This window comes from Schistocerca cancellata, chromosome 4 (assembly GCF_023864275.1).
Source record: "Schistocerca cancellata isolate TAMUIC-IGC-003103 chromosome 4, iqSchCanc2.1, whole genome shotgun sequence".
Lineage (NCBI taxonomy): Eukaryota > Metazoa > Arthropoda > Insecta > Orthoptera > Acrididae > Schistocerca > Schistocerca cancellata.
Window position 1 is genome coordinate 469,725,678 of NC_064629.1, and position 21,051 is coordinate 469,746,728.

Genomic DNA, 21,051 nt, shown 5'->3' on the forward strand with positions numbered 1-21,051 from the left:
GACTGTAGACAGTATGCTAATCACGAACGAAGAATCCGATTTCATGTTGTTCAGTATGAAATGCAGAACGAGCTGGCGTGCTTCCAAATCATTCCAGATTTTCTTTTCCCTATTCACGATGGAGTAATCAGCATTTAACGTCTACACAGTCCCTACAACACAACAGTATTTGTTGAATAAATGTTATTGTTCCCATTGCAATGAAATTATGATATGTGAAAGTTTCCACTGAGCTAAAAAATCTCTTGTTCCAAATGCAACTGTCCTAAAAGTTTCTTCGTACAACCACATTCAAACGGTATGAAATGAATAAAAGAATTATTATTGAAAACCCAAGCATTATTCGCTTTCTCGTGATTCCACTATTGAATCGTGTAAGCACGTAAAGTCAGACAGTATGGGACTTAGGTTACACTCCATTTTGTCTCTACGGATTTTAAGGGCATCTAAGGTGCAAAGTTTCAACTATTTTACACGTATCTTTTCACTACTGTTACTTATAGCTTCATTAGTAAGAAGGTAATTCTGCGAACGCGGCCGCCTCCCTCCATCATTGACAAGGCTGGCTGGCATACTCTGTCATTTTTATTTCTCGCATTTTTATCTGTAGCTACAGGAATGTCTGCTCAGTTAACACTCAACTTTGGTAAATATACGTAAATGCCGTCTTGCTGTCAAATAGAAGTTGGTGCATTATGTTGCAATTCATTGCGATATGACAATACGAGAGAAATCGTACCGCATCAGTTAACACCACAACGTATATTACTATCACTTGGGTGTAGTTTAATTATGTTCTGTCTTAGATTGCCGTTTACTAAACTGATCGTCGCTGTTCTCCGAAGGTAAAGACAACAATATCATGCATCGTAGTGAGGCTTTTGCGCAGTAATCTTCCCGTAATGAAACAAAATATGGGCAACATTTTGTGAATGACTGGCTCTCGACGTCCTTCGGGGCATGTTTGGCAACTCCGGCCAGCGTTGCGTCATTTCTCTGTGATAGCCCTAATTGCTTATGCAAGGATCTACCGGCAGCGACGCCAGAACAACAGAAAGTAGTATGTCGCAAGCACACCGTGACCTCGCCTGCAGAAACTCTCTTCGCCTATGCACCATTGATACTAAGCTCCCATTCGTATTGCGTAACTTATTGTCAACACCGCGAGCGCAGAAACATCAAACATAGTAGATTTATGAAAACTCGTCATACATACAGGTTTGCGGTTGTCATTCTCACAAGAACACGCCGAGTCACTTCTCGCGCTTCCTTTCCAGAGCTATGACGGCTTCACTTCATCTGTGCAGGCGGTAAGAAGACTGGTACATATGTGCATGTCTCCAGTCTCCTCCCAACGGCCCACTACTTCAGAGCTCGAAGATAAGCAAACTGGGTTGCCTACTACGTCAAGGAACTTGACGTTTAACGCAGAGTCAAGTAAAAATATTCAAAACTGTGGTTTTTATTTCCTTATTTATCTTTCTTCAGCTTGACAGATCGAAGGGAAAAGTGCGACAGTGATGCAATCGACAAAATGGATACGTGCTCTGACGTCACGCTCTTAGATGCCAGTTTCACATTCGCCCACATGCGATTTTACCACTCATTTGTTGTGTTACTGATATCACAAAATTTCACACTGGCCACTCCGTTTTCTTGTTCACATCGCGCGTGCCGTAGCCTCACATCATTCCTCCTTGCTGACTAGTTGCAATGTCACTGTTTAACGGCGGCTTTTCATTCTGTTAACTGGCCGGGGTGTCACATTCATTCTTGTGTCATTTACGCCTTAACAAACAATGATAAAGAGAAATGAACTCCTCAAAAGTAGCAAAGTAGTAACAGAAACAAAAGATACTATACTAAATTAACATGCCAAAGTTATACAATTTTCTCCTTTGATACGACACCCGGAAATATTGGCTGACAGGTTTACCCCTCAGATCGAGACACGTTTTTTCGCCTCTGATGTCACTTCCTTCCCAGCGTATTATTCAAAATGAGATTTATTAATGTTCAGCTGTTCTGAGCGTTGTTACGTATTTCGAGGTCGTCGCTGTTATATGTTCCTCCGCGGGGCAGCTGTTTTCACTGATGGTCAGTGTCTTGTCTTCCCTTCAGGTTACTGGAAGGAGGGGCTAGAAGGAGAGTTATCGTTCATCGTTCCGTCAACGTGTCGCTCAGTTCAACGAAGGTATGGGAGTAATCAGCTGTACCCTTTTTTGAAGGAACCGACATGGTATTCGTCTCATAGGATTTGGGGAATCCACGAATAAACTAAATCTGGACAGTCATACGGATATTCGGATTTCACTGCTCCAGAATACGATAAATTCTTAAGTAAGAACTTAGGTATATGACAGGTTTCATGACAGTGTAACATAGGAACAAAATTACATTTTACTACCGTTAATGCGTATTGACGTAGGGAAAGTTCTAGATCTTGGTTTCAAAAAGGATGCTAGAAATCCGTTACCCAATAACAGAATTGCAAATTTCATTTCTCACTTCTAAAAATTTAAGTACAAAATAGCTGAAATCCGACGAGAGACCAGGGATTTTGCTTGGAATCAGGTGAAAAATACCTAAAAACTAATTTATTGCGAACAATAAAGTTCAAGGCACAAACTTATTCAGCCCAAACGTCCAGTCACAGATCGAAATCCCCAGCTCAGGCGATGAGGATTGGTCTAAATAATGCAGCACAAATAGTACATTTAACATTATTCTGGTCAACTGTTTAATTACTGTGGAATAGTCGTCTAATATTTTTCCCACCCCTCCTTGCACCTCCACTTCCTCCCCCTCCATAGTCTGCTGAAACACGGAGAAAAGTTTCACCGTTTACTTTTCTTCTAAAATACTAGGAGCCACTAGAAGGCAGTGTTTACTCTGACAACACGACATTATACGACAGTTCAATTTCTCACCTTCTTCAGTGGTTTCCTCTTGTAGGCCTGCTTGTAGAAGTCGGAAAACAGGAAGTAGAACATCACTGCGTGCATTCCGATCCACCAGACGAAGGCGCGTGGATAGTCGCAATCGATGAAGAGCAGCTGGAAGGCATGTACCATGACCAACACGAACTGCACCTGTTAAATTGTCAGAGGCTGTGTTAATGCAAATTCCATCAAGCTGCAAGTTGTGTGTCAGTCGCTTTTATATATGCTAACAGCAACTGTGAAGGCATTTACCTAAGATATACTTCCTGGTGTCTGACTGGATGGAAAATTCCAAATGTTTTCCAGATTATTTTGATAACTGACGTAGTTGTTTTTGTTTGGTGCTATAGACGGTTGTCTTAAAAGAACTAGCTTCCTGGTTACAAATTAAGCAGTGAGCACGGCTAAGATTATTGTCGGCAGCACCTACCGGAAACGACTTCATCAGTTGCCTTGAATAATCTGCAAAAAAAATGGAATCGCTACCTCGTCTGGACATCTGGAAACTTATCTTCTACCAATTACTCCAAGAAAACCTCTAAAAGCCTTTATATCTATCTTTTACACTGTGTCATTCTTGTTTCGTCGTTCAGCTAACAAATATAGGCCCATTTTTAAATGATAATATCTTTTACACTGTGTCATACTTGTTTCGTCGTTCAGCTAAAAAATATAGGCCCATTTTTAAATGATAATGTTTGGAGCTCGCTATAAACATTTTAATTTACTGCTTTGTATTATTTAGGAAAATCAACATGGCGATTTGGCGTTTTTAAAACAATAAATATCTAGTGATGTTGTTACAGTTTATTCTTACAAGTAAATGGAAAATTGTGAAATCATTATTTTTGATCTGTCATTAACCAATTCACCATTATTCAAAGATAAAGAAGCTACTTCGACGCAAAAAGTTTCACTTACTAGTTATCAGATAAGCGACTCATCATCTTGCTAAAATCAGTACCCATACATATTTCAGGCTAGGGGTTTCAGAGTGTTCTGTATCTTTTGTCTGTCTGATGACTTCAGCGTTTCTGCATTTAACATAGCAGGAATACTCACTGCATTTCCAATTTAAGGTTGTCAACATGAGGACAGAGAGGAAAGGACCAAACCTTAACGCACGTGCTATAAGAAATATACGTGCTGCGCCAATTGCCACGCGTCAGTGCCCTGTGTGTTCTACTGACGGAGGCCAACAGCTTTTAAGGAATGAAGCGGTGCGTCATTGCTTTTCATTTGTATCACACTGTTTAGGGATGCAACTATCGTAAACAGTTTTGAAAGGCATTGAATAATGTTTAACTCTGTTACGGTTTAAATACAAACATCTACAACATGTTTAATTAAATGCTCTTAAGGGTGTGAGCGTTTCATCATGAAAAATAAAATTCGACGTTTCGGCTGTTGCTTCTGACAGCCGTGGTTAGGTTGACTCGCACTCATTAAGGCAGCTTCCAACAAGAGCGAAAATGTTCTTAAATTATTTCATATGGTGATGCGATCACATGTGCATAAAATTTTGTTGTTAATTTGACATCGACCGCGAAAAGCTACGATTTTTGAGACCTGCTCTCTAATAGGAAGAGAAAGACTGTTAAGAAGGTAGCGGTTTAAAACGAAAAAGATACTAAAACGAGTGTCTTGTCTGTGTGAGATACTGTGGTTTTCGATCTTTGCATGCTATGAAAGGAAAAAACTGTTAAAATTCATAGACTTATTTTCCTTTTTTCTTACACCAAAGCATTGACTAATAAGTAGTGGAAATTTGCGTATTAATGCATATAAATGTCACCTAACCCTCTGTTACTTTAGGGAAACAAATTACGTAACATTTTACTCTGATTATTCCATTTCTGCTGACTGTAAGGGATTAGCAACATTTACATCTGTTCGTTTGTGCCACATTCATGTAACACTTTCTTTTATGAATGATGGACATGGGAAATGATTCAACAATAGTAACTCCTGCACAAGATTTTGGACAAGCTTGTATTACAACTGTGTTGCGACACACAAATACGGCATCGCACCTAATGTCTTTCACTCTCTTCAGTGACTATTAAGGTTAGGCGTCCAACATATATCTATGCCTGTCCTTTACGATTATTACTTACCATCTGTAGGACGGTGAGGTATTTCTTCCACCAGAGGTAACGCTGGAATCGCGGTCCTAAGGCAGCCAGCAGGTAGTATGTGTACATGACGATATGCACAAACGTGTTGAGGAGTCCAAAAAATGTGCTGTGACCACCTGCAACACAACATAACTTGGTTATTAATATTCTGTCATGAAGCTCGCTTGTGTGTGTGTGTGTGTGTGTGTGTGTGTGTGTGTGTGTGGTGTGGTGTGGTCCGATAGCTCAGCAACTTTTCAATCTTATTTATGTGCTTAGAGAGAGAGAGACAGAGAGAGAGAGAGAGACTTGTATCTTTGGTATCTGATTCGTCTCTAGCACACTAACATGAAATAAACGTAGGCAGTAGGCAGAGCAGTGCTGGGACCCTTGCCGTTCAAGTCGTATGTTAACGATCTGAGAGACGATGTTATTGGTAACCTCAGACTATTTGCAGATGTTGCAAATATATATGATGATGTACTATCTGATAAAAGCTTCATAAATATTCAATCAGATCTTGTTAAGATTTTGAAATTGTGGAAAGCTTTGTAACTTGCTTTAAATTTTCTGAAATTGAAAACTGTGCACTTCACAAAACACGAAACTTATTATCCTATGAGTATAGTATCAACGAGTTTCATTTGGAATCAGTCAACTCATACAAATACCTGGTAGTGGGGGTATGAAATGACATGATGACACTCGGTCAGTCTAGGTTGAGCAGATGACAAACTTCGGACGGCCGTCGTGGTCGTGCGGTTCTAGGCGCTGCAGTCCGGAACCGCGGGACTGCTACGATCGCAGGTTCGAATCCTGCCTCTGGCATGGATGTGTGTGATGTCCTTAGGTTAGTTAGGTTTAAGTATTTCTAAGTTCTAGGGGACTGATGACCTAAGATGTTAAGTCCCATAGTGCTCAGAGCCATTTTGACAAACTTCGGTTCACTGGTTAGATACTGGGAAGATGCAAACTGTTTATAAGGTTTAAAGAACATTCCTGCTGTAATGTGTGGGATCAATGCCAGGTAGGATATTTAAGTCATACAAAGACATGCAGTACGAATTTTCGCAGGTAGAGCGTCATGGAAAAGCGGAAAAATCTGAACTGGCACGCGCTAAAAATAGACAGTACCTATCCAGCCAAAGCCTACTTACACAGTTTCACTGCGAAGACAAGGTTAGACTAAGCACAGAGTTCACAGAGGCATATATGAGAGCGATGATTCTTTCTCCACATCATACGTGATTGGAACGTCAGGAAACCCTAATATGTAGTGCTATGAAAAGTAGCAGCTGCCAAACATTTCACAGTGGTATGCAGAGTATAGACGTTGATCTTAGGTACTGATATTTTTAAGCGGTGGCACTGACCACAGTTTCGTGGATGGTTCGTTCCTGCAGTAATCTAGAATAATTTTGCTTTGTTGCACATTTAAGATATTTTTCCGCTTCCCCTGTCCGCCGTGGCGTCAGAGATACCGTTTAGAGATTCACCTGTATGATGCAAGGAAACCTTTGTTCCAATTGGCTGAACAGTGTGTACCCAAATGATAAAAAAAAATATCGTATGGTATTGTTTACCAGGAGGCCCCATTCGGGGGAGTTCGGCCGCCGTATTGCAAATCCTTTTGTAGGTGACACCATATCGGCGACTTGCGAGTCAATGGTTTTATTGTGACACAACATCGCTTGGCTGTTGTGTGTAAGAGAAAGAATGAATAAGGAAATTCATTTGTGTATCTTACGGACATTGAGTGTCTTATTAAAAAATGGTTCAAATGGCTCTGAGCACTATGGGACTTAACATCTATGGTCATCAGTCCCCTAGAACTTAGAACTACTTAAACCTAACTAACCTAAGGACAGCACATAACACCCAGCCATCACGAGGCAGAGAAAATCCCTGACCCCGCCGGGAATCGAACCCGGGAACGGGGGCGTGGGAAGCGAGAACGCTACCGCACGACCACGAGATGCGGGTAAGTGTCTTATTTATAGGTTTAGTTTGCCCTCATTCATTTTATACTTTAGATGTGATGTTTCCATTAATAATTGTGCTCTTGTGACTTACCATTTTCACAGTGTATACTGACGCATTTCGAGTAAACCGTTACAACACGTACATGCTATATAAAGTTCAGACGACTGGGAAAAGAAAACAAATGCTCTTGCAAGATTCCATTCCTCAGACCCATGCTCGCGTTACTTTCATCTCTGACAGTAAACTTTACATTGTTCATCACAGATTATTGGGAAATCTCAACGTCATTTTCTGTGCTAATATTTAAAGCGGCATGGTATGTTCCCTTTAATTGAAATCAAGAGTTACGTTTAAGTGTACTAGGCATAAAATTTTTCCTTGAAATTTTTTTCATATTAATAACTTTAAAAAGAAAAATAAATTCTCACCAGGGGTGAATTTGACACCGAACCAGACACTCATGGGCATCACACCGTGATGTACCACGTGCAGCGTCGAAATCTGCTCGTTCTTCTTCCTCAGCACGAAGAAGATCTGAAATACATCACCTGAATGAGCATCTCTCTGAATGGAAAATTTATCTACGATAAACAGATGTGTACCATGAGCCCGTACGAAGAATCTGAAGTTTGTAAACAATAGGATACAATTACAAGTAAATATAGGTACAGTTGCAAGAAACTAGTCTGAATAATCAAAGTGTACTCACAGTGTCAAAGAATTCTGTGAACTTGGAGAAGTAGTACCACCAACACCCACGAGCTACCTGCAATTAGAAATGGATCTTGAGGCGAGACGATAAAAGAAAACACACAATTTTCTTTTACAACTGCGTTAATTTGTTAAACGTGTGCATGAACTGTAATAACTGTAAATATCTTGGAGGAATATTTAGCAATACGTTTTTGCTGTCATTAAAGTAATATGAATCAACGATTATTTAACATGATTTTTCTATTGTTACTGCACCTGGAATTGAAGAAAATAAATTCTGCAAATATTTCGCACAAAGATACTTCATCTCCCTTTTTATGCTGTGCTCGTTTGTCTAAGTAAGTTACAGTCTGAGAACTCCAAATTTGTCCAAAGGCTTCATAGACTCAAAGCTCGGAGTCCTGATGTTTGTATAATGCTTTATCAACCACACAATATTTCTGTCTTTCTGCTTCTCGCATTTAAATATCGGGCTAAAATGAGGTCACTATCCGAGATCATAATTGACGTCTGGGAAACTTTTTTAACATTAAATTATGTGGACAAAAACCTTTGATGATGTTTCCTTGAATTTATTCTGGTCACAAGATCATTTTATAGGGAAAAATGTCAGGACATGTAATGATTATTGACCAGTACAAAAGCCCGATTCGAACATTTTTTTTCCAGTATCACTGAAGTATAAACTATGGTGTCTAGTGCATGGTGTCACTACTGGGTATTAAAAAACTTAGATTACCAGATATTTAGACTTGCTGTTGTTGTGATCTTCAGTCCAAAGACTGGATTGATGCAGCTCTCCATGCTACTCTGTCCTATGCAAGTCTCTTCATCTCCGAGTAACTACTGCAACCTACATCCTTCTGCATCTGTTTAGTTTATTCATCTCTTGGTCTCCCTCTACCATTTTTACCCTCCAGGTTTCCCTCCAGTACTAAAGTGATGATCCCTTAATGCCTCAGAATGTGTCCCACCAACCGATCCATTCTTCTAGTCAAGTTGTGCCACAAATTCCTCTTCTCCCCAATTCTATTCAGTACCATCTCATTAGCTACGTGATCTAACCATCTAATCTTCAGCATTCTTCTGTAGCACCACATTTCAAAAGCTTCTATTCTCTTCGTGTTTAAACTATTTATCGTCCGCACAAATACTATCAGAAAAGACTTCCTGACACTTAAATCTATACTAAATGTTAACAAGCTTCTCTTCTACAGCAACGCTTTCCTTGCCATCGCCAGTCTACATTTTATATCCTCTCTACTTCGACCATCCTTAGTTATTTTACTGCCCAAAAAGCAAAATTCGTATACTACTTTAAGTGCCTCAGTTCCTAATCTAGTTCCCTCAGCATCACCTGATTTAATTCGACTACATTCTATTATCCTCGTTTTGCTTTTATTGATGTTCATCTTATAGCCTCCTTTCAAGACATTGTCCATTCCTTTCATCTCGTTCTCCCAAGTCCTTTGCTGTCTCCGACAGAATTACGATGGCTTAGGCAAACCTCAAGGTATTTATTTCTTTTCCCTAGATTTTAATTCCTACTCCAGATTTTTATTTGGTTTCCTTTACTGCTCGTTCAATGTACAAATTGAACATCGGGGATAGACTACAACCCTGTCTCACTCCCTTCTCAACCATTGCAACCTTTTCATGCCCTCGACTCTTATAACTGCCTTCTGGTTTCTATACAAATTATAAATAGCCTTTCGTTCCCGGTATTTTACTCCTGCCACCTTCAAAATTTGAAAGAGTTTTCCAATCAACATTGTCAAAAGCTTTCTCTAAATCTATAAATGCTATCAACTTCTAAGATAAGTCGTAGGGTCAGTATTGCCTCGCTTGTTCCTACATTTCTGTGGAATCCAAACTGATCTTCCCCGAGGTCGGCTTCTACCAGTTTTTCCAGTCGTCTGTAAAGAATTTGTGTTAGTATTTTGCAACCGTGACTTATTAAACTGATAGTTCTGTAATTTTCACACCTATCGGGCCCTATTTTCTTCGGAATTGGAATTATTATATCCTTTTTGAATTCTGAGGGTATTTCACCTGTCTCATACATCTCGCCCACCAGATGGAAGAGTTTAATCATGGCTGGCTCTCCCAAGACTATCAGTGGTTCTAACGGAATGTCGTCTACTCCCCGGGCCTTGTTTCTACTTCGGTCTTTCAGTGCTCTGTCAAATTCTTCACGCAGTATCATATTTCACATCTCATCTTCATTTACGTCCTCTTCCATTTCCATAATATTGCCCTCAGGAACATCGCCCTTGCATGGACCCTCTATATACTGCTTCCACCTTTCGGCTTTTCCTTCGTTGCTTAGGACTAGTTTACCATCTGAGTTCTTGATATTCATACAGATGGTTCTCCTTCCTCCAAAGGTCTCTAATTTTTCTGTAGGTGGCAGTTCCTACATCCTTACATTTGTCGTCTAGCCATTACCGCTTAGTCGTTTTGCACTTCCTGTCGATCTCGTTCTTGTGACGTTTGCATTCCTTTTCGCCTGCTTCATTTACTGCATTTTTATGTTTTATCCTTTCATCAGTTAAATTCAATATTTCTTATGTTACCCAAGGATTTTTACTAGCCCTCGTCTTTTTACCTACTTGATCCTCTACTGCCTTCACTATTCCATCTCTCAAAGCTACCCATTATGCTTATACTGTATTCCTTTTCCCTGTTATTGTCAATCGTTCGCTAATGCTCTCTCTGAAACTCTCTGCAACCTCTGGTTCTTTCAGTTTATCCAGGTCCCAGTTCCTTAAATTCCTACCGTAGACTTAATTTCTCTTAATTACTCAATATGCTACAATGCAGCACTAAACGTTTTCAGACACCTACCGTTTAACAAGGATCACATGTGACATGGCAACTGTCCGACAATGCTGTTATATCTGGGTTTGAAATGTAAGGAGATATAAACCTCCACATTCGATAGAATTTCTTCTTTTTGTGAAGTTCGCTGGGAACAGTGCTTGGTGTGAATACCATGCACAGCTATCTCTGCACGTATCGCGCTAGATAACAAGATTGCATCTGCCCTCGTGGGAAAAGTCAAGGCTACGGTCATGGGCCACCTAGAATTATGCGACTATACAACCGTTATGTTTACTATCCAGAGTAACTTGATTCTTTCAGTGATTTAATGACTACCATGACACTTTAGGAAAGTTATTGTATTTATTCTCTCGTGTTGTAAAATCCTGAGATTCATTACCTTTTTATGATATGTAAAGATGTTATCGACAAATCGCAGTACGGAAATGTACAATAATTTCGGTGTATAATGATTGCACATAATTTTTTATCTCTCGAGATATTAAAGCAAGAATATTCTTTCAATGGAAATAGATTCATTTGTAAGCCTATTAAATAAAACCTTGTGAATACACTGGCATTTTAAAGACTGGTAAAATATGCTTACCCTGAGGGCCTTCGGTGAGTTGGAGTAGTCGACTGGTTGGCATCTGAAGCTGTAATCTCTGAGCCACCCGCCTTCTAGTGCCTGAAATACAAATAACTCATGTTGGTAATGTGAACTTGATTTCGGCATACGACACTGCTAACGGACAGCTACATAGTTAGCCAAAACTGGATATGTATTAAAAATTATTTTCTCCTTGTTTTTACGGGTTGTGCATCGTGATGTCAGTGATTACAATAATTATTTCGTACAATTTTGTAGATAGCGTGGATTGCAGATATGTCACTTATGTTTGGGAGTTACATATTTCTGGCATTAAAGATTGAATGGAATCATGATAATTACTGCATCGTCTCATTTTTATATGAATGGAAGTCAGATAACATGCATCTAAATGCTATATCTGCTGTCAATGATATTGTTTATAATACCTTAAGGCAAGATTGAAACCACTATGTACATAAATTCAACCACCGTTTTTTGTGATGTTTGTTAAGTTACGTAGTACTCACCTCCTTAAAAAGCCAGGCGCTGAATATGACTTGGAATAGGTTATAGGTTATGAGAACTCCTCTGAGCTCGAAAGGTTTTCGATTCTCCATGAGTCTCGGTCCTAGCCTCTTTACCAAATACGCATAAGCTAAACAAATGAAGAGCGTAGGAAAAGGGCTAGACATAAGAAACCAATCCTTGACACGAGGGTCTGCAAAAAGAAACAATGATATTTTTGTTATGTTCATGAAGTAGTTTGTTTTCTTAAAGCTACATAGTATTTATATTACTCAACATAAATTTTATTTTATTTTAATTTGGTAACATCCATATTGGATTTTAAGTTAAGATTGTGAGTGTTACAAATCAATGACAAATTAAACACACAGCGTGTTGTCATTAATACTGGTAGTAATATTTTTTTTTATTTACAAAGCTGCCTTACATGAAGCTAAAGTTGAGGACTGCATTATGTATAACCCTTATTTATCTGATCCAAAGATTGAATTTACTCGAATAAATAAAATCCACAAAGCTTGTAAGGTACGTAAAATTATATTGGTGTTGCGTTAGCTTTCTTCTTCCATTTGTGAATCTAGTTATGAAAAAATTGACCGACATGCTACACTGAGCACAGTAGACCACCTTGTTTTGTTCTTGTGGTCCTTATGAGGTATGTAATTTCAGGAGAAGACCTGCTTTACAATCTATATATCTCTCTCTCTCCCGAACAGTAGTTCTCTTACGTGCAACAGCACTGTGTGAAAAGGATCACATCTTACATCTGAATATGACCACATTAAAGTTTCCGAGCATTGGAGTAACACTGCCATGGCGATTAATCGGACAGAGAATGATGTCTTGCAGCTAAAGCAATTTTATCCTTTGTGACGACTTTTTGTGAATACCAAACACTCTAATAGTACTTAGCACAAGTAAGCAAAGGCCTTGTACATCGCGTGCTTTTCAGATACAGCAAGGTTACCGAATCTTTTGGCAATAAAGAGAAGGCATCCAGTTGCCTTCGCTACATCTGATGTTATGTTATCGATTCATTTCGTGTCGCTTCGCAATGTTATTCAAATTTCGCGAGTGAATCTACGGATATAAATTACTTTTTGTCTGCCGTACTTACCGCTCTTGTTCTCCATTAGGTCATAGTACCCATCCACAACCACTCGCACCAGTTGCGCCATTTTTGCAAATCTGAAACAAAAACATTATTTTTAGATAATGAGACAATTTTCGCTATGGTGTTATTGCAGGATATTAAATTTGTGAAGCTAGCCGCCGACATTAGACAGTGACTGACGTTAATATAGAGGGCTGAAATTTCCTCGACTCTTGACGAAGAGATACATGTTTGCAATTAGTTGTGTGGAGTTCAAGCGGATTTTCCCACTCGTCTAACTGAGTGCCTTGGTAAAATGCTTGCAAGTGTGGAAAGTTCGTCATTTGTGTTCTCTGGCTTCTTGTAGTTGCTATTGTGTATACATTTCCTACATAGTTGAATGTTTGTGCGTTTCAGTCATGTGACAGTTTTATATGGATGCCCGTTGACTGAAGAGAAGGAAAAATGTGAAGTTGATGTCGTGTAGCCCTGACTACTCGTGTAATGCCAATTGGTCCTCCACCTTATCATCTTAAAATGATTCGCGGTTCAAGAACATCGCATTCTATCACACTGCGAGAAAGTCTGCGAAGTATCCTGTTTTCTTTCGTACTGTTCGGTAATAAAGAACAGTCCACCTGTTCTTCCTTTCTTGGTCAAAGTCTGGTGATGACATTTTCATCCATCAGTGATCGATCGCACTACCTGCAGATTGAGGACGACCTCTGTACTGAGAGTTAATGATCTCGGTACAATGAATTCTGTCTTTGATACATTTAGAGTCATTTAAACAGATTACCGGTTTCCGCTTAACGGCTTATATCACATCTCGGCCACACGTATCAAATATTTCGTCGGAAAGTGACGTAGCATATATGCGATTCCAGTCTTTCTCGGTGTATTCCACTGATGAATTCTTCTCGGGTTATCAGCCGAGTGGTGGCGTCGTCTTGTCGCAACGTTTCGATGAGTTTCGTACCCATCATCATCTCCTTGTTGAATAAAGGAGATGTGTTTCACACTAGCGAAGATGAACAAGTGCTCATAGCTTATCTTCTGGCGAAGATGATGGGTACGAAACTCATCGAAACGTTGCGACAAGACGACACCACCACTCGGCTGATAACCCGAGAATTCAACAAGTGACGTAGCTTTTGTAAATTCCTATGAAACTACAATGTCAGTAGTTATTGAGACGAATGATTGCACAAAAAATTATGCATTGTATGGGAGACGTTTCACAATTCATGTTACATGCTCCTAGAGGTTGTAAGAGGGGACTCAGCAGATTAAGTTTTATGCAAGAACCCATGCCCGAAACCGTCATCCAACGACGCTACAGAGCGTCAAAATTATAGGCGCCAGCGCCTGTAAACGTATCTATACTCAGAGTGATTCCGTGATGATATTACAAACTTGCAAGGATGATGGATACGGATAAATGTACCAATTTGACGTAAGGGCCCCTGTACCGAAAACGAACGAGTCGAAAGTTATAAGCGAAAACCTATCTGAGACCTCTGGCAATGGAGTACACGTACCGCTACTGTTATTGCTAAGCTTTTAGTGTAACCAGTTTTCAGAGGTGGTAGTATGAACCGAAACAAGAAGAAATGTCTAGTAAACATGGGCTCTAAAATGCATACCTAAGAGCTACGAGCCCTTGTTCAATAAAGGAGATGTGTTTCACACTAGTGAAGATGAACAAGTGTTCATAGCTTATCGGGTATGCATTTTAGAACCCATGTTTACTAGATATTTCTTCTTGTCTTAATCCATTTTACCACCTTTGAAAGTTGAAAATTCTACATTATTAGCAACAACAGTATCGGTACATGTATTCCATTGTCACAGGTATCAGAATGATTTTCGCTTGTAAATTTCGACTCGTTCGTTCCCAAAACAGGGACTCTTACCTGAAACTGATACATTTATCCGTCTCCATCGTCCTCGAAAGTTTGTAACGTCGTCACGGAATCATCTTGTGTGTATATAGACATTTACAGACTCTGGTGCCTGTAACTTTGATGCTCTGTACGGGCGTTGGATGACGTTGCTGGACATGGGTTCCTGTGTAAAACATCATCTACTAAGTCCCCTCTACAACCTCTAGAAGTGTGCAACATGAATTGTGAAACATTCAGTATGTATAAATCAAGTAGTCGACACAGTATGACGTATCAAGGCCGGATGTTTATACATATTATCCGGAGATTTGCAGTAACTTCTCACTGAGTGCACGACAACGAGCAACAAGGACGAGTCTTGCTGGTACATAGTGTCAGTCTTGCTTTAAATTGCTGGTAGATAGTGTCAGTCTTGCTTTGAATTGATTTGGTTTATTTTGGATAACTATATCAACATAGAACACTTATCTTGCAATGAATATTAACTGTCGTGTGCACTTCAGCAACACAAAAACCAAATGTAATCAAAACCGAAATTAAATTTACGGTTCCCACAAAACCTCAAAATCTAATGGAATTCAAGGATTCTCATAATTTGCTTGATCACAGATTAACCCCAGGGAGCGAATCTACTGTCTCATTTTTACTTTCTCTTTTTTGCTTCTTACAATTAAAAACAATAGTCTGTAGTACTATTTATGTAGTGTGAGAATTAAAAGACCGTTTTTACTACATAAGAGACACACTGAATAGCTTGGTTTGGTCATTATAAGGCGAAAGTATTTCCACGTGTTGGTGTAATTTTTAGAGTCCTCTTCAAAGAATTCAAAGGAACGAGAACTTTATTACTAATTCTGTAAACGAAAATCGCTCTTTTTGGTAAGTAATTTTGGACCGTATGCGTTTTGCTAGATGCCCGCGTGAACATGATCTAAGTGAGTCAAGCAGTCTAGTCGCACGATTTCAAATTCTAGATTCTCTCTAGAAAACTAGAGGTCGCCCGGAATCGTCTGTAGAAAGCTGGTTGAGAAATTGGTTGGAGCAAGAAGCTTTGTTTCGAACTTTCTCGGTCGCAGCGTAGCGGATCTGTACGCTGTCGACAAACATCAAGAATGAACAATACACAATGAAAGTACCAGTAGAAATGAGTAGTCGCCGATCACACTTCGGCGTGGAAACATTTCATTTATCGTACACTGTGTTTTTTCTCGGAAATTACTTTCAACTGAAGATTCACTATTTACGCATTTAGAATTTTGTATCTTTCTCTTCAGTGCCCACTCTAAACCCAAAAACAGTTTTTCGATCAAAACAAAACAGACAGCTGATCTACACCGAAAATCTGAGTCTACCACGCGTTCTTTGTGTAGCTGGAGTACGGGACAGAGAGAGAAAAGCCGAGCCCTCGCTGACTGGAACCTGTTGCGGAACACGTGTTGACGAGCGCTGCGTAGGCGCGACGGCGCAGAAGCAGGTGGGAACGAGTATGGGCTGCCTGCCTGTGACACAAACTGCATTTGTCGGGCGCTAGCACCGACGCATTGCGCAGCCCGGGGCCATTACCACGACACACTTTCGCGTCGCGCGCTCGCGCCACATCTCACTGGCCTTCACGCAGCGCAAATCGACCGTTTCCCAGAAGCCACAGAACTCCTATATTTTTTTTCTGCTACCGAAATATTTGGACTTGTTCTCGGCGTACTGCGTGTTATGCAATGCAAGCAACTTTCTTTTATGGTCCTTAAACAGGAATGCTGCTGCAAGTAATGAGTCAGAAGTCGTGCCTCAAGTCAGAATTGTAGTCCAATATTACGGAGAAAGGCCACGTTTGGCTCGATCATTGTCGCGCGCAAGGCGCTGTCACAAGCTAATCGAAAAACAATAACTGAAATTATTATAACAATACAACGAGAACGCCTTTTCTCGGCTGCTAATGACGTCTCCTTGGCGGCCCTTTAACTGTTCAGTCGTGGATGATGGTAATGACCCTTCGCTTGCAAAAGTGCCGCTGACGTTACGATATTTTCAATTATTTAGACTATCAAAGCACGTGTTGGTCAGTAATCATCTTCCCTTTTTCTTATACTACGCTTCACTTAAGCTGTCAATGTTTGCAGCAAGCGGTGCACCTGTCGAATGTAGTTTCCCGCCATCGATTTTAAAAGCCTGTACTTCGAAATAACAACACGCACCACTTTGGCAACTTTGGACTTAATACTGCTGTTATTTGTCGTCTGAAAGAGCTTAATTCTTTCAATGGTGACGCTCACACTTGACTCGGTTGCGCAACGTGTTAAATTAACGCATAAAAATGTACGATGTTACCATCATTACACATGTCCAAAGTCTATACATGTGGCGATACTACCAGCTCCCCCGTAATTTCTCACTTCCCCCCTAAAAAAGTCAATACAATGAACACTGAACTAATTACTCCATATATGACATGCATAAGATTTTGATCCTTGTTTTACTTACCATGCTACATTGAAGTTTGACACTATATGATCCATTTTAGGTTACATTTGTGCGGCTACGGATTGATTTCTTGAGATAATCTTTCAGCTTATTTTCTACTATATGTTTAATATAAACTTTTGAAATGTGGAGCTACAGAAAAACGCTGAAGATTAGATGGGTAGGTCGCGTAACTAATAAGGAGGTACTGAAAACAATTGGGGAGAAACGAAATTTTTGGCACAACCAGACTAGAAGAAGGGATTTGTTGATACAATACATTCTAGACATCAAGGGCTCACCAATTTAGTACTGGAGGGAAGTGTGTGTGTGTGTGTGGGGGGGGGGGGGGGGGAGATAGTAAAGAGGGACCAAGAGATGAGTATAGTAAGCTGATTCAAAAGGATGTAAGTCGCAATAGTTATTCGGATATGAAGGTGCTCGCGCGGGATAGAGTAGCATGGAGAGCTACATCAAACCAGTCTTCGGAATGAAGACGACAACAACAACAACAACATATTTGATATTTTAATGCGAGCACCTGGTGGGGCGACCCATGTCATTCGACATGCTGGGAAGCAATATAAATATCCACTCAGCCACTAAAGGGATTAAGCTAACCAGCGCGTAACATTTATTTTACGCAACGCATGTTACAGGCGCTGGCTAGCTTTCTCCTGTTTCTTACACTCTGCCGTTTTGCCCACATAATTAGTATACTTTTAACAGCAATGATAGATCATGCTTGTCACATATGAAGGTCTATGAAACTTCGAGTAATAGTACGAAGATTAATTCTTTTTTAGTTTATAACAATGTATTGTCAAGATGTAACATGAACCCCAATAATATTAAAGACAGTACTTTTGTGTTCTGACATTTGTGCCATAGTGGGTTAATAACTCCTCTATACAAATATACAGAACATGGGTTGAAGACGGCGCTGAAATTATGAAACAGAGAATGGAAAGAAAAAAAAAGATGTAATAATTTATACGAACATTCGTGTTAAACAAAATAAGAGCAGTTGTGGGAAGGACGTGAACATCACAAAAGAAGACAAAGGCGTGATACGGTAGTAGTGTCACATGTTGTTAACGGCGTCTGGGAAACCCCCACGCAGAGATACTCTCGGTTCATTATTTCGCTGGGATGGTAGTTAGCGTAGTTGCTGTAATTACTGGACTGCTTACGACTGGATGATGATTTACAGAGTATTGCGTAAAATATAGGATGAAGAAACGCTGAGACTATTCCTGGTGACGAAAGCTGCAGAAGCCTACGAACGAACGAGCATTGTACTCTTTCGCCGTAGTGAAGCTGCGCGAGTTAGCCAGTCAGACCGGTGCATTAGTTCCTCTGTGACTAGTGCAACATACGTTAGGGATGGCGCAACAAATTTATAACTGTGTTTGCGTAAGCTACGGATGGCCCTCATATGTGGCCTGATCGAAAGCTGGTAAGGGCTGAAATGTCAACTAGGCTACAACTTTCGATGCGGCCCGCTTTGCTCGACTGTTCTAATTCTCTACAGTCTCGCAATATGCATTTTACGATCATACCAATACTGACTTGTTAGGCACGGTGATCTAACAGTAAGGCGCTTCTCGGTAGACTGAACTACTGACGCTCGAGTCGTAGCATTCAATAGGCTCGAAGGTTGTTTTGTGTGTTCTCCTCCGAATATGAAAATATTTTGTTGACGTCGACCTACGTAGGGAGAAAAAAATCATCATAATAAAATAAGGGAAATCAGAGCTCGCACGGAAAGATATAGGTGTTCGTTTTTTCTGCGAGGTTTTCGAGAGTGAAATAATAGAGAGTTATTGTGAAGGTGGTTCTATGAACTCTCTGCAGCTACTTAAGTGTGATTTGCAGGGATCCACATAGATGTAGATGTAGAAACGTTACGAATGCTTGTAGCTCGGAATACATAACCCACGTTCAACCCTCGTTCCATCCTTCCGCCCCACGCTCACTACTTATAATGAGCTGAGCGAATGTGAGCTATGTGTGTAGTGGTTGATCGAAGGTAACGCAAGTAATGGTTCGAATTTTTTGCACGGGAATCATACAACAATACCAAGTGTGTGGAAACTAAATGACAATATAGTCTGTGCCGTCTGTGAGCGTTTTATTAGTATCTAGTTTGTTCGCAGACATGATTTTTTTTTTCACAAATTTAGTATCAGTTTTGTCCGATGCATCTTTAATCATGACTATTCTTCAAATGTCCACTGTTCTTTGCACTGTGAATAATATTGTAAACCAATTCTATTTTCCCCCTTTACCATTTCATCCAAAACCGGATCGAGCGAAAAGTCCGTCAAAGTTACTGTCGAATTTAATTAACTGTGCTCTTTTGAGGAATCTGTTACTGAGTCACAAAATTAGTGATTCAATGTGCTCCATCAATTTCTCTTTGTAATTTATCTCAATAATTGATCGAAAAAGTTTTAGTTTCCTGCTGTGTAGTAAGGAGTGTAAAGCTAAATACACTGGAAAATTAGCATTTAAAAGGAAAACTATGAAGTTAAAAAATAAACTGAAATACACATTATAGTTATTGGACATATAAGAAAGATCTTCAGAATAAGTCATTGTGCTTTGCTGATAGGTGTCTGTTGTGATTTTTTATTTAGTTTACGTTTTCATTCTAAAAAATGGTTCAAATGGCTCTGAGCGCTATGGGACTTAACATCTGAGGTCATCAGTCCCCTAGAACTTAGAACTACTTAAACCTAACTAACCTAAGGACAACACACACATCCATGCCCGAGGCAGGATTCGAACCTGCGACCGTAGCGGTCGCGCGGTTCCAGACTGAAGCGCCTAGAACCGCTTGGCCACACCGGCCGGCTTTTTTTCTAAATCACATCAAAAATATTTCCATCAGGCCCACCATGAAAGCCAGGAAAGGCACAGGAAAAAAACCCCAGCTGTAAAAGTGGCTTATGAAACTATCGCCAATTAGACACAGATGATATCTTTTCTACATCATCATGATTCAGTTTCATTATTACTTTAGGTTAGATATTCACTTCCCGTTTCTTGAACTCATTCTTTAATACTCTGTCCGTAACTATTTTCGAACTGCTGGAACACTTTCTGTGTGCAAACATAACTGGTAGCCACGTGGTGAATGCCTGGTGACTGATATCGTAAAAAACTTCCCAACCGCGTGCTCCCAACAGCTGGACACGACTAGATGTGGACTGAGGTCGAGCACAAGAAAACACAGTAGTTCTGATCAGCAGTGCGAGCTGTTTGTTTCAAATTACACCTCTCGATTTCTTTTGATACCACAGTACGCGTTGGAATTAAAGTGTTTTTCCTGTAAACGCTCCATTGCAACGGAGCCGATATAAAAAATACCGGAAATCTGTCCTACGCTCTGCAACGATACCTTTTATCAAGGTGTTAGTCATGAAATGGTTCACATTGCAGTGATCTGAAAATCAAAATTCAAAGAAACCGAAGACAGACTTCTTCAGCTACAGAATAGGAAGGAAATGGTATTGACATCCATGGTGTGCATCCACGTCAGAGGGAGGACTTAGTATCACTAATTTTGTGACTCAATAACAATTCCCTCAAAAGAGCACAATTTATTTAAATTAGATAGAAACTTCGACAAATTGTTTGCTCGATCCGGTTTTGAATGAAATGGTAAAGGGAGAGAATAATACTGGTTTCCAGTATAATCAACAGTGTAATGAACAGTGGACATGCGGAGAATAGTCATGGATGTAGATGCACTGGACAAAAAAGATACTGGATTTGTTAAAAAAAAGTCATGTCGGCGAACAAAAATTTATACTATTAAAAGGTGCACAGACGACACAGTCAATATTTTATTTAGTTTCAACATGCTTGGTATCGTTGTATGATTCCCATA

The 21,051-nt window shown here is 39.9% G+C and overlaps 1 protein-coding gene across 1 annotated transcript in view; it reads right to left on the bottom strand.

Annotated features, from left to right (window-relative positions):
- The window catches only part of LOC126185212 (elongation of very long chain fatty acids protein AAEL008004-like), a 79,093-nt gene that overhangs the window by 4,814 nt on the left and 53,228 nt on the right, over positions 1-21,051 (bottom strand). Inside the window, exons 2-8 of the mRNA XM_049928095.1 lie at positions 12,814-12,884; positions 11,699-11,889; positions 11,187-11,267; positions 7,752-7,808; positions 7,471-7,576; positions 5,060-5,196; positions 2,931-3,092 (exon numbers count right to left, since the gene is read on the bottom strand). Coding sequence (XP_049784052.1) covers positions 2,931-3,092; positions 5,060-5,196; positions 7,471-7,576; positions 7,752-7,808; positions 11,187-11,267; positions 11,699-11,889; positions 12,814-12,874 — 795 coding nt within the window. The 5' untranslated portion in view covers positions 12,875-12,884. The remainder of the gene's footprint in view (positions 1-2,930; positions 3,093-5,059; positions 5,197-7,470; positions 7,577-7,751; positions 7,809-11,186; positions 11,268-11,698; positions 11,890-12,813; positions 12,885-21,051) is intronic.